Here is an 11282-nt window from a genome sequence, read left to right as displayed (position 1 = left end):
TAATTTACCAGAACCTCCTAATGTGCTTCGGTGAAATATTTGACATCAACCGTGTTTACAGTTCAACGGCAGATTCAATTGCACTTCCACGGCATGACGGGTCTCACAAGACTGTTTTTGATATAAGTAATAACATAAATCCAAAAATTAATTTGTATTAGTATGGTGTATTTTGAACAATGACGGGATTTTTTTAATGAATGTGATTTTTCAATTGGAAACTGGTTTGATTGTGCAAATTTTAACCAGTATAAATTATAATTATTTTTGGAATTTATTTTATTTTCAAAATTACAGACTACGTAAAATCACCCCAGCTGCATGCAGCCCAGCAAGGAAACTGTGGCATTCCAGTAAAAAAAGGGGCACACTGGCTATCTACCTGGAGCGACGTTACTTAAGCCAAGAAGACAGTGACTTTTTTCAGCTAGTTACGTCAGATATTGGCTATTTCTTACAAAAAGCAACAGTTGACAGGTAAGAACACATACTTCACAAGCAAAGGGTGGCAGGGAGGATTTTACCTTTAACCCAAGTCATCATTTTTTATATATTTTTATATTTATATCCTTTGTATTCATGTACATTTTGTCATATATTGGCAATTAGTAGAATAAATTAACAGCTAGAATGAAAATTATTGTAAACATAAAATGTAGTTATTGATGCTATCTAAGATCTGTTTATTAGATCTTAGATGCTATGCAATAACTAGACATATTGTATAGGTGAGAATGATGTCAGTTATATGTAACTAAATTATATCGAAATCGTATTTCTGTCTTGTTCAGACTTATTACATTTTTTCTTCTAAATGAATAAGTCAGTAGATCTATATAATTAGTCACAATGTCTTTTGCAAATGTATTAAGTTATATGATCTATGTAGGATACATGTTTGTTAATTTGCAAATAATATAAATTCAATAATGGTAACAGTAAAAGGCTGTGTTCATGACATCTAGTTTAATGGACTGATTTTTTCTTTGCAGTGTCCTGGTCTTTCCTCCAGTAGACAACTATCATCGTTTATTAATTCACAAAGCTACAGAAGATTTCCAAGATTTGTGTAGTTTTTCAATAGGAGAAGGAGAAGACAGGAGAACTACTGTCTGTCACCAACTCACTGTACTGAGGTATATGTATGTTAAATTCACCATGACAGAATCTTCCAAATTAAACATCAGAGTTTCGCAGTAAAGGCATGTTTTCAAACAGCCTACATGTAACTTAGAAACTATCCTTATTGATAACATGTTAAGCCTTCAACTAGGTAGATTTTACAATTTGGTTTGATATTCTGCTTTATGGGGCACCTGTGTGTTATTTGACTTGTGATGCCAGTCTAGTTGCATGTCTGTTAGTCTAGTTCTGATCATGCCATTGATAGATAAAGTAAGTGCTGTTGTGTCCAGTAATGGCAAAAATTGTTAATAAATTAATTGTCGACCAGGAAATCTACTGAAAACTGAAAAATTCTCTTCATTTTTGTGAGTAATTATGTCCAACATGACTGTCATGCAGTCAGTATGATAACCAAACAATGTTTTTAAAAGATCAAGTCCAGTAAAATTGTTTACTTCTTGTTATTATTGCAGGGGCTTTCAGATGGAGAATGACAGAATTGCGAAAGTACAAGGCAGAGACAAAAAGAACAGTAAACCTGCAAGTGAAGATTTTCCAGTAGAACAGTCCAAGACTAAAAACAGAACCTCATCAGAATCTCCACTGTCACAGAGAAGGAAAAATAAGGATGATGAAAAGAAGAGGTAGGTTAAGTGAAATACATATAGGGATCTCATTTTTGTATCCAAGTGAATTGGAGTTGAAATTGAACATTAATTTTAAAAAATTGAAAAGCGATCAAATTCCATGAAATGGACTGTTTTGTGCCAGTAATACACTCCCAATACCTTCAAAAACTTGACAGTGGACTTGCTAGTAAAGTTACATATTGATATTCAACCCTGTTAACATGGTTATAGAATGTTATGTGCCTCATATAATGAGTTATATTGCATTAATTTTATCTTTTGCAAGATAATAGATATTTTGTTCCAATGTTTCATGATACAATAGAACAAGAACAAAGCGACCAGAAGTGCAAGTTTATGTACCAAGAGGGAGACGTACACAAGTTGTTTCACCTTTACCAACTGATATAGATAATCAGCTTCATTGGCAAGCTACACATGCTTCTAGGGAAAATTCTCGGGAGAATGTGCCTACCCAACAACATGTAAAAACCTTGGAGGATGCAGCAGAAAGTGAGACTACAGCATTTCAAGTACCACAACTTGGTAGATCCCGAAAATCAAGACCTAGTGCTCAGGTATATGTGCCTAGACAAAGAAGGCAGCAAGCACAAGATGCTTCTTCAGAAGATGGTATTAAAGTTGATACAACAGATGGAACTAATGAAACTAGACCAGTTGAAGAACCCAAAGGGGGAAATGCTATAGCTGTGCAAGACAAACCCATTAAATCTGAATATGAAAGAAATTTTGGAGAAAGTTCAAGTGGAATATCTGTGATCAATTCATATGACAAAAATGACTCTTTAAGAGAATTAGAACTGACAAAATTAAAAACCTGTAAGCACAAAAAACATAAACATAATTCAAAATCAGAGGATAATCTCTCAAATTCCCTAGTTGGTGAAGAAAAGGGAAACAGAAAAAGGAAGTTGAATAACAAACACAAACAGCACTCCAGGTCGCCATTAGAACATTCTGGGAAAAGGGAAGCATCTCCTGTCGAAAGAAGAAGTCCAATCAATCAAACTGTGGATGATGAGTTTAGTTCAACATCTGATGGCAAAAATGCATTGCCATCAGTACAAAAGGAGGATGTGGTATGTAATGAATCAGAGTTACCTACATCTCTAAACAAGGGTGAAACCTCCACAGTGGAAATGCTATTAAATTCAAGTAACATAAACGAAGATGACAAGGACAAAGATGTTGATGTACAGTCAGATGTACATATAGGAGAAACACTTAAAGGGGCAGAATCTTCGGACTCTGTGTATAGTGATGCACAACAGAGTGTCCAGGGTGAGACTGATCATGTAGAAATGGAACAGCCTTGTGCCCAAAGACTGGAGGAGGAAACAACTGTCATGCTTATGAATTATTCAGGGTCTGAAGAGAATACTCTTATAGAGGGGGAGTCCTTACCAGTAGACTTAAGGGGGGAAACGGTTCACTTTCAACAGTCAACAGATTGTTTAACAGAGGCAAATGTTAATAAAGAGGAAACCATATCAAATACATGCAGGGACACATACCACAATGGGGTTTGCTCTGAGGAAACAACTCAGGAACTTCAAAAGGAAGATGTAGTATTAGAAATGAAAAATGAACCAATTCCTGAACACATTAATGAAACAAATAGAATGCCAACTGAAATAAACAATATAAGTGAAGTAGAATTCTCAGAAAAAGATGATCTTATAGACAAGAATTGTACTAACCCAATATCTGACAAATCTTTACATGAAGAAAATCTGTTGGTAACTACATGTAATACCAGTTATGCCAATGAAGAAAATATAGAACAAACTCAAGATGAAGATGAAGAAGAAGATGAAGATTCATGGGATAAAATGTTTGATGATGATGGAGAGTGTCTAGATCCTAAGTTAATGGAGGAGGTGAGAAAAATGACCAGAATTTCATATATATATATTAGGACATGGTCTTATTAATATTTTCAGTTGACTGTAGCAGGATTTAGTGTAATGTCATTATTGGTAAAATTATTTCATAAAGATTTTAAAATTATTTAGTAATATCTTAATTTACAACTTTATAACAGGAATGCAGGAATCTAATTTTTGAAGGAAAATAAATAATTTTATTATTACCCTTTATTACCCTATTGAATGAACGTATTTAAATTTGTCATCTTTCATTGAGTGATCAGAATATATATATATATAGAGAGAGAGAGAGAGAGAGAGAGAGAGAGAATGATTTGGGAATTTTGAGCATTATGCCTTGGTCTTATTAATATTTTCAGTTGACCGTCGCAGTGGGGAAGGTGAAGGTACAAAAACCTCAGTTTGATTACCTCAACTTCCAGCCTAAGGACCCAGAGTTGGACCAGGAGTGTAAGTAATGGGACCTTATAAAAAGTGCTTCAAAATAAGAAATGACACAGATTTTACTGATTTGATGAAATTAATTTGTTGAAAACTGTACCAAATTTTTATTTTTCCAGTGTATGGGCATCTCATAGAAATATATGACTTCCCAAAAGAATTTGAAACAAGGGATCTTATAACTGTATTTCAGGCTTTTATGTAAGTTCTTTTCAATTTTATGAGATAAAATGGTGTTTTGTTTAGTCGTTCCTAATCCATTTGTTATTCAGAAGTGACACTTCCTATAAATGTGACCTGTTCCTATAGAAAATTGATCTTGTATTTCTCAGCAATTAGTCTGTTATTAGAATTATTTCAAGGACTTGAGACCAATAAAAGATGTACTATGAAGTATTGATGTAGATAATGCACCAAATATAATTTGGCTTCAGCTAGATTGTTTCTTTTGTTGTCAAACAATTCTTGACATTGGATTGAATTCGTACCTTAATTCACATAGAAAATATATGTGTTACTTTATATATACTGTTTCATGAAACATAAATATTGATGTATTTTCTTAAAGGAGTAGGGGGTTTGATATCAAGTGGGTTGATGACACTCATGCTATAGGTGTTTTTGCAAGTGCTGTGGCAGGTAAGTGAAAACTGCAGGAATGTTTATATAAACTCCAGCAACACCATTAGTGGGCTATTGCTCTGTGTGCCATTAAACAAATTTATATTTTTATTAACTTCATTAAAATTCTTGTCATGATGTTAAATATATAAAAGTGAAATTAAGCATTCTAGTTGATATTATTTCATGTGGTCTGTTGTGTTTAATCACAAGCATAAATGGTCTGATTACAACAGGTGAAGTTTGTGTCTTTTTACGTACATGTTGCTGCTCTTCTTTTCACAGCTCAGGATGCTCTCTGCATGACCCATCCTCTCTTCAAAACACGTCCAGTTTCCCAGGCTACAAGGCAGACTAAAGTGAAGGCTAAGAGGTGCACTGGTAAGGACTTAGTGAACTGAGTTTATGCTTAATGTGAATTAATTGCAACTACACCAGAATAAAGATATTGAATATCATTTAGTGCAGTCCTGTAAAGTCCCGAGAGATTTCCAATAGGCATGAGGTTTTCAACAATAAAATTTATATGAATTTTAGGTAATTTAATTTAGGAAAGTTACAATATTATGCACAAACCGAAATGAATTCTAGAAATATTGTTACAAGTGTAATTTTTATAGAACTTAAAAATTGTTCTTTATTCAGAATTTTTACAGCCATACAAGCCCCGTCCAGAGACCACTGCTGCAGCTGCCAGGAGATTGGTAGCAGGTGCCCTGGGGATTGCCACCAATGTGTCCAGAGAGAAAAGAGAACTAGAAAGAAAACAGCTGAAAGAAGCAAAAGGTATGTAACCTCCAAAAGCTTTACAGTAAGTTAGTAGCAGGTTCCAAATGATTTGTCAAATTTGTGGTTTAATATATACTTGTAAAAGATACATCAAGTTTTAAATACAGAAAAACACTGTCTGCATTTGATTATTTTAATAACAAAAGCAATACCCTTGTGCTATCATTTTTGAAATTGAAAATGTTTGGTAAATGATGCTGTAGGCTACCACATATCCGAGACATTGATGCTTGAAAGATTTATATAATTTGGTCAATGTCAGTACAATAATTTCTTGATTTTAGAACGTAAACGGCAGCAGTCAAAACTCAAACGAGATGCATGGGATGGCACAATAGGAGGACGATGTGCAATGGACATAGAAGACGACTGACCCATGATTGAAGCCATATTAGACAATTTGATTTCTTCAGAAAGCTAGCTTAACCTCAACCCTCTAGGTACCCCACCAGATATGCTAGAAAAAAGTTATATATTGGTTACTGAAATGCCATAGAAGTTGAGTGAAATACTTATTCTGAACATGGCTCAATACACTTTTTTCCACTTATTTAAATTCTTTTTGAAAATGGAAATTTACAGAAAACTTAATACCAAGTATTGTTTGAAGAACCATTTCTTGCTTTAAGTTTGCCCATTATATTTTCTATTTTATGTTTTTATAAATACAGTGGGCATTCCATAACTTCAATTATAGAACATCACAACTTAAAAAAGTTTTAATTTGCATTTTTTAAATATTTTTACTTGATGGCAATTTAGCTAAGTGTATTTAATAACTTGCTTTGTACTTGCTTAAAGATCTTGTTATGTTAAATATTTGGCAGTGCAAAATATTGACTTTTAAATATTTGATGTATTAAGGATGTAATTATGCTCTTAAGCAGAATCTAAACTTTTAGTAGAACTGAAAAATAAAAAGATTTTTTCTCCTTCAGTCATTTTATGTTTAAAATGGGACATTGTTTCAAGGTGGTACAATTTTATTGGCTTTAAAATGAAAGTATTTTTGCTTTAACTAACCTTCTTCTGTCACACGGATGATGCAGAAGTACTAGCGATGATTTTATATCTCTATCGAGATCAATTGAAAGTCTTTGAAAATAAAAACCTCCAAGCTAAAGCATGACTTACTATAGAGGGAATTTGTTTGTTTCATATATATATATATATATATATATATATATATATCAAAACATTCAATCTGAGGACTGGATTTGTTAAAACAAAAGCTGTTATTGAATGTTTGAATAATTCGGCCAATAGTATCTATCAGGGTTATTCCCATAAGGTCCAAACTGTCCACCTTCCCCTTGAGAATAAATATCATGTTTGTTATATTTGTGACCTCTGTAGCCTCTGAAATCCTCTCTTATCCTTCCACTGCCCCCTCTGTAACCATCATGATGCCATCTTCTCTCTACAAAATTTCCATTTTCCCATCTACTTCCTCCGTATCCATCACTGCTGCCTCCAAATTTCTCTCCATTTCCTCCATATCCGTTTCTACTGCCTCTATATCCGTCTTTATTTCCTCCATATCTGTCTCTGTTGCCTCCACATCCCTCTCTAAATCCTCCATATCCCCGTCTACTACCTCCATATCCCCCTCTACTGCTTCTATATCCCTTTCTATTGCCTACATATTCCTCTCTACTGTTTCCATTATTTTTTAAGTTCGATATCCATTTGCCACTGTCCTTTTCATACTGTCTGTTGTATACATTATATCTATTGTCATATTGATACCCAGACCAGCCACTTTGATTTGGCTGGAAAGCACCCTGTTCTCTAAAATTTCTGTTCTGATGTTGATAAGGAACATTCCTGTTCCTACCATGTGTTTTTTCATGGCGTTTCCATTTACCACGGTGGGACCTGCCTTGCATTGGTTCCTCATCTAAATGTGACCTAAAACCAAGATTTGAAACATATTTCAAAGAAAAGCAAAGAGAAGTTTCAGTAGTGGTAAGTTGGTACATGAATCACTTACTCAATAGAAATTGGTGTTCATTTTTGTTAATTGTATTAGTGCCTATCATTTTGTAAAAAATCAAATAATTCAGAAAAACATTAAATAAAACCTTTACATAAAAAAATTATTTCAATGCAAGATTACTTACACACTTTCACCTCTTAAATGAGCTAGGTAGTTTTCTCTCTCTATCTTATGACCCCGTGCTTCATTAAATGCTGTCAGACAAGAAATTTATACAATTAATTTTTCTCAATTTATCAAAAATTAGTATTTCATATTTGTGCCTGTATGCATGTATATATATAACAATAACATTTCTATGTATTTATTCGCATTTTAAGAACTGAATTTATCTTGAGACATTTTCTTATTCACAGCAATATTACCTTGAATGGCTTCATCAGGACTGACCCCAAGCTTGTCTATCATATACCTAAATGAAAATAATAGCAAATCAAGACATCAAATGATAACTCTCTTTTACAAACAAATGACCTCAACACACAGGTGAGCTTTTCATCACAACTTCATTCTGTTCAGATGAATATCTCACAAAGTGCACACACAGAAGCAAACGTGTTTTTTATTGAGTTAACTTAAGTTTTGCAACTGTGATCTAGGACATATTTGTTTAATATGACGTTAAAATAATTTTCAATCAATGTCCTTGTAGCCATTTATAGTAGTTGCCTGTGCACACGTAATATGCATGAATGCTGCAATATATACAAAAATATGTTAATATAAATATACATACATACCTGCAGATGAGATGACCAGACCTGTTTACTCCATGAGTACAATGAACTCCTAAGAGAAGATCTGCAAATATGCATTTATTTAACTTTAATAGCAGTAGCCATAACTTGTTGATTACTTAACCAGTCATTTCAAATGGAATACTTTTAAATTCAAGTCTAGATTAGATGTTTATCCTCGAAATATACTTGCACAAGTGATAAAAAAAACAGATATGTGCAAAGCATATGATCCAACAACAACTTTTTTGATGTGGTGGGTGGCCACATTTGAAATTGCATTTGACTTACCAGTGTCTTTATTTCTCTCCAAGAAACTGCTCACCATATTGGCAAAACTATAATAAATTGCATATCATCAGACATAACATTTGCAGCTAATAAATGCACTTCATTACTGATAATAATCAAATGTACATACAAGCTCTCATTCTGACATGTATTGTTTACAGTTTAGCAAATGATATTAGATGACATTTATAAATCAAACAGGCATAATGCAGATTAAATGAAAATTTTGAATATTTATCTCTTTTATGCACTATGCTCTTGTTCTGAACATACCTATCAATGACATCCTTGCTTGGAACAACATGTCCAACTGTATTTAGCTTGTTATATTCAATCCCACAGCTTTTTATTTCCTGCAAAATTATATTTAAATATATAACCACAGGCACTTACAATTCTTTTATTACTGAGTTAAAAACTTTGGCATACTCATCCAACTTAATCTTTAGTTTTAAAGTCACTATCAGTGAAATACTTTTGCAGAAAGTTTTTCCTAAGGAACTGTTGTTTACACATTTAAAAAATTGGTTTACTACTTTATACTGCAAAAGATTACTAAATAATTTTTACAAATTACTATATGTGTGCCTATGAAGAGCAAGATAATATCATGTTGCTTTGACAAACAAATAAGAACTTCAAGTTCAATCTAAAAAAAAGTAAATGATGCCCAGAGTTTGAGAGAAAAAACATATAATCTGAAACAAAACTGATGACTTACCTGAGGATCATAATAACGTTGAGTGTTGGTTAAATCAATGATTGCTCCAAGTTTCTTGCCCTTAGCTGATAGTTTCTCAACCAGCATTGATGGAGTGAACCTAACAACACATAAGTACATATGTATCAAACTGTTGGTAACTGCTACATGTTAATATGACATTTAGGTCTTTATGCAATTGAGGATATATATATATATATATATATATATATATATATATATATATATATTCTGAGTCATAGTCATTCAGTCATTGAGGGCAATTTTACCACTGACAACACACCGGGGATCCCTACAAGCCCTGACATAATAACAGATAAATAAATAATTAAGTAAACAAGGGGCTATAATTACCTAAGTTTGTTTTAAATTTGCCAAAAACATGGAAAACATATTAGATTGAAACACCAGAATATATCAAAGGAATAGTAAAGGTTCCTACCACTGACTTCTGTCATCCAACTTTTGACAAATGCTCTGAAAATTTAACAAAAACACAGCTTTACATCAATACTGATCCATTATACTTTCGTTAAATCATACAATCTTTTGTTCTGTGTACTCATTTTTCTGACTGCAAACAGATGGTGATATGTCCCTTTTATGATGCAAGTTATACGGATAAAAAATTATCTAAATATTTGTCAATTAAGAATTTTTTTCAACACACTATTCACCTCTTTCAGTGGCACTTTAAATGCAATGAATTTTGTTCCTTTAATGGGGTCACAGAACGGTTCATATACTTCCCACCTAAAAAAACGAAAAGGAAAATATTAACATCTGTACTCTGATCTGAATTTTCAAATTTTCTCTGTCACTCACACTGTACATGTACCTCTATGACTTTTTAATAAAACTCTTGCCTGAACAAAATATAATTTCATACATTCAAATCCAATATTAGAACCTCAATACACACTTCCAACATGTTATTCCAAGTTTAAAATAATAAAATATCATGAATTGGAGCTTTAAATATTCACCACCTAAAATGAACTCAGTTTTCATCATGTGTATTTGAATGGACTAGAATTATAAAGTCCCCACATAACTAAAGTTGAGAAAAATATAACAAATCAAAGATGTATGGGGTAGGGGTGAGAGAATACTATAATGTACTAAAATTATTTAACTTTACCTATTATCCATGCACATATATTACTCTGTTTGACAAACTACTAAAATCAAAGGTCGAAAATAATGTTATACCTTTTTGAAAATAGCATCTCAAATAATGATTGTGCCTGTAGACCTACTTCTTCAGAATGCCCAAAAAAATTAAAAGCCATTGATTTTCAGTGTTTTTGTGAATTCAATTATGTGGTGATTTTTACCAATGTATCTGCTATTCAAATAAATTATTTTAAAAAGTTGATGTTTTTAATGTATTTACAAGAAAATTAAATATAAAACGAGCAAAGGTCATTTCTGGGGCAAGCATTGCTAAATCCATAATTAAATTGCCAAGCTAATTAATTTGAATAGGAGAGGCACCAATTAAAGCCACCAAATAACTAAATTTTGAAAAGACATAGGTACTGTAATACAAGACTTGCATGCAGAAGTTTGGGGTCACTAAAAATCTTTATAATTTATCTAATTGCCATAGCTATTTCATTCAAACTGTTTATTCATATTCAGATATGTGGCTATCTGTGTACTAAAATTCAAGTCACTAGCATTTTAAAAATATCGGACTCCAGACTCCACTGAAATAAATTACGAATGCTGGAAAGACCAACGCCACATCACATTATGTGTTGTGTACTTGTAGGCTACCGAAACCTGCCTTTCATCAGTATTTCTATTGTTTTTTTTTAATCCCACATTACCTGTCTGGTACATCTCTTCTTTTTACTCTACCCATTTAAAGAAATCAAATCCAATCCCAAAAATTGAAAAAAAGTTGACAACTTTACGAGATGGACGCAACGGTGGGATAAAACGTGAGTGAATGAAATGGCAATAACTATGCATCGATATGTAATAATGTTGGTTAATCAGGAAGGAATATTT

At 32.7% G+C, this 11282-nt stretch overlaps 2 protein-coding genes across 3 annotated transcripts; one reads left to right on the top strand and one right to left on the bottom strand.

The window, feature by feature from the left end:
* Positions 1-297: 297 nt before the first annotated feature.
* On the top strand, positions 298-6452 carry LOC106175498 (uncharacterized). The gene is made up of 10 exons (XM_086999603.1): positions 298-477; positions 993-1136; positions 1599-1769; positions 2080-3655; positions 4024-4114; positions 4225-4306; positions 4674-4744; positions 5012-5107; positions 5372-5512; positions 5800-6452. Exons 3-10 carry the CDS (start codon positions 1609-1611, stop codon positions 5886-5888), a joined length of 2307 nt encoding a protein of 768 aa, XP_086855729.1. The 5' UTR covers positions 298-477; positions 993-1136; positions 1599-1608; the 3' UTR covers positions 5889-6452.
* Positions 6453-6681: 229 nt separating this feature from the next.
* On the bottom strand, positions 6682-11249 carry LOC106175408 (uncharacterized). Of its 2 annotated transcripts, XM_086999612.1 has the most exons (11): positions 11099-11225; positions 10476-10524; positions 9941-10016; positions 9706-9740; positions 9264-9363; positions 8816-8895; positions 8543-8589; positions 8255-8315; positions 7880-7926; positions 7639-7708; positions 6682-7426 (listed from the first exon to the last, which is right to left on the bottom strand). In XM_086999612.1, exons 1-11 carry the CDS (start codon positions 11109-11111, stop codon positions 6751-6753), a joined length of 1254 nt encoding a protein of 417 aa, XP_086855738.1. In that variant the 5' UTR covers positions 11112-11225; the 3' UTR covers positions 6682-6750. The 2 variants fall into 2 exon arrangements, with proteins under 2 accessions (XP_086855738.1, XP_013412855.2); XM_013557401.2 differs by lacking the exon at positions 10476-10524 and having other exon boundaries at positions 11099-11249.
* Positions 11250-11282: the final 33 nt, after the last annotated feature.

Source organism: Lingula anatina, chromosome 1 (assembly GCF_051362555.1).
Source record: "Lingula anatina isolate TDL-2025a chromosome 1, LinAna3.0, whole genome shotgun sequence".
NCBI lineage: Eukaryota > Metazoa > Brachiopoda > Lingulata > Lingulida > Lingulidae > Lingula > Lingula anatina.
This window is presented reverse-complemented; position numbering and strand designations above follow the sequence as displayed.

What these genes read in the sequence shown, in the direction of transcription:
- LOC106175498 (XM_086999603.1), top strand. Translation starts at nt 1,609, where the DNA reads ATGGAGAATGACAGAATTGCGAAAGTACAAGGCAGAGACAAAAAGAAC. An exon ending in ATCCTAAGTTAATGGAGGAG is followed by an intron (nt 3,656 to 4,023) that starts GTGAGAAAAATG and finishes TAATATTTTCAG; the next exon opens with TTGACCGTCGCAGTGGGGAA. An exon ending in CCCAGAGTTGGACCAGGAGT is followed by an intron (nt 4,115 to 4,224) that starts GTAAGTAATGGG and finishes TTATTTTTCCAG; the next exon opens with TGTATGGGCATCTCATAGAA.
- LOC106175408 (XM_086999612.1), bottom strand. An exon ending in TTGGATGACAGAAGTCAGTG is followed by an intron (nt 9,364 to 9,705) that starts GTAGGAACCTTT and finishes ATGTGTTGTTAG; the next exon opens with GTTCACTCCATCAATGCTGG. An exon ending in GGAGAGAAATAAAGACACTG is followed by an intron (nt 8,316 to 8,542) that starts GTAAGTCAAATG and finishes GCATATTTGCAG; the next exon opens with ATCTTCTCTTAGGAGTTCAT.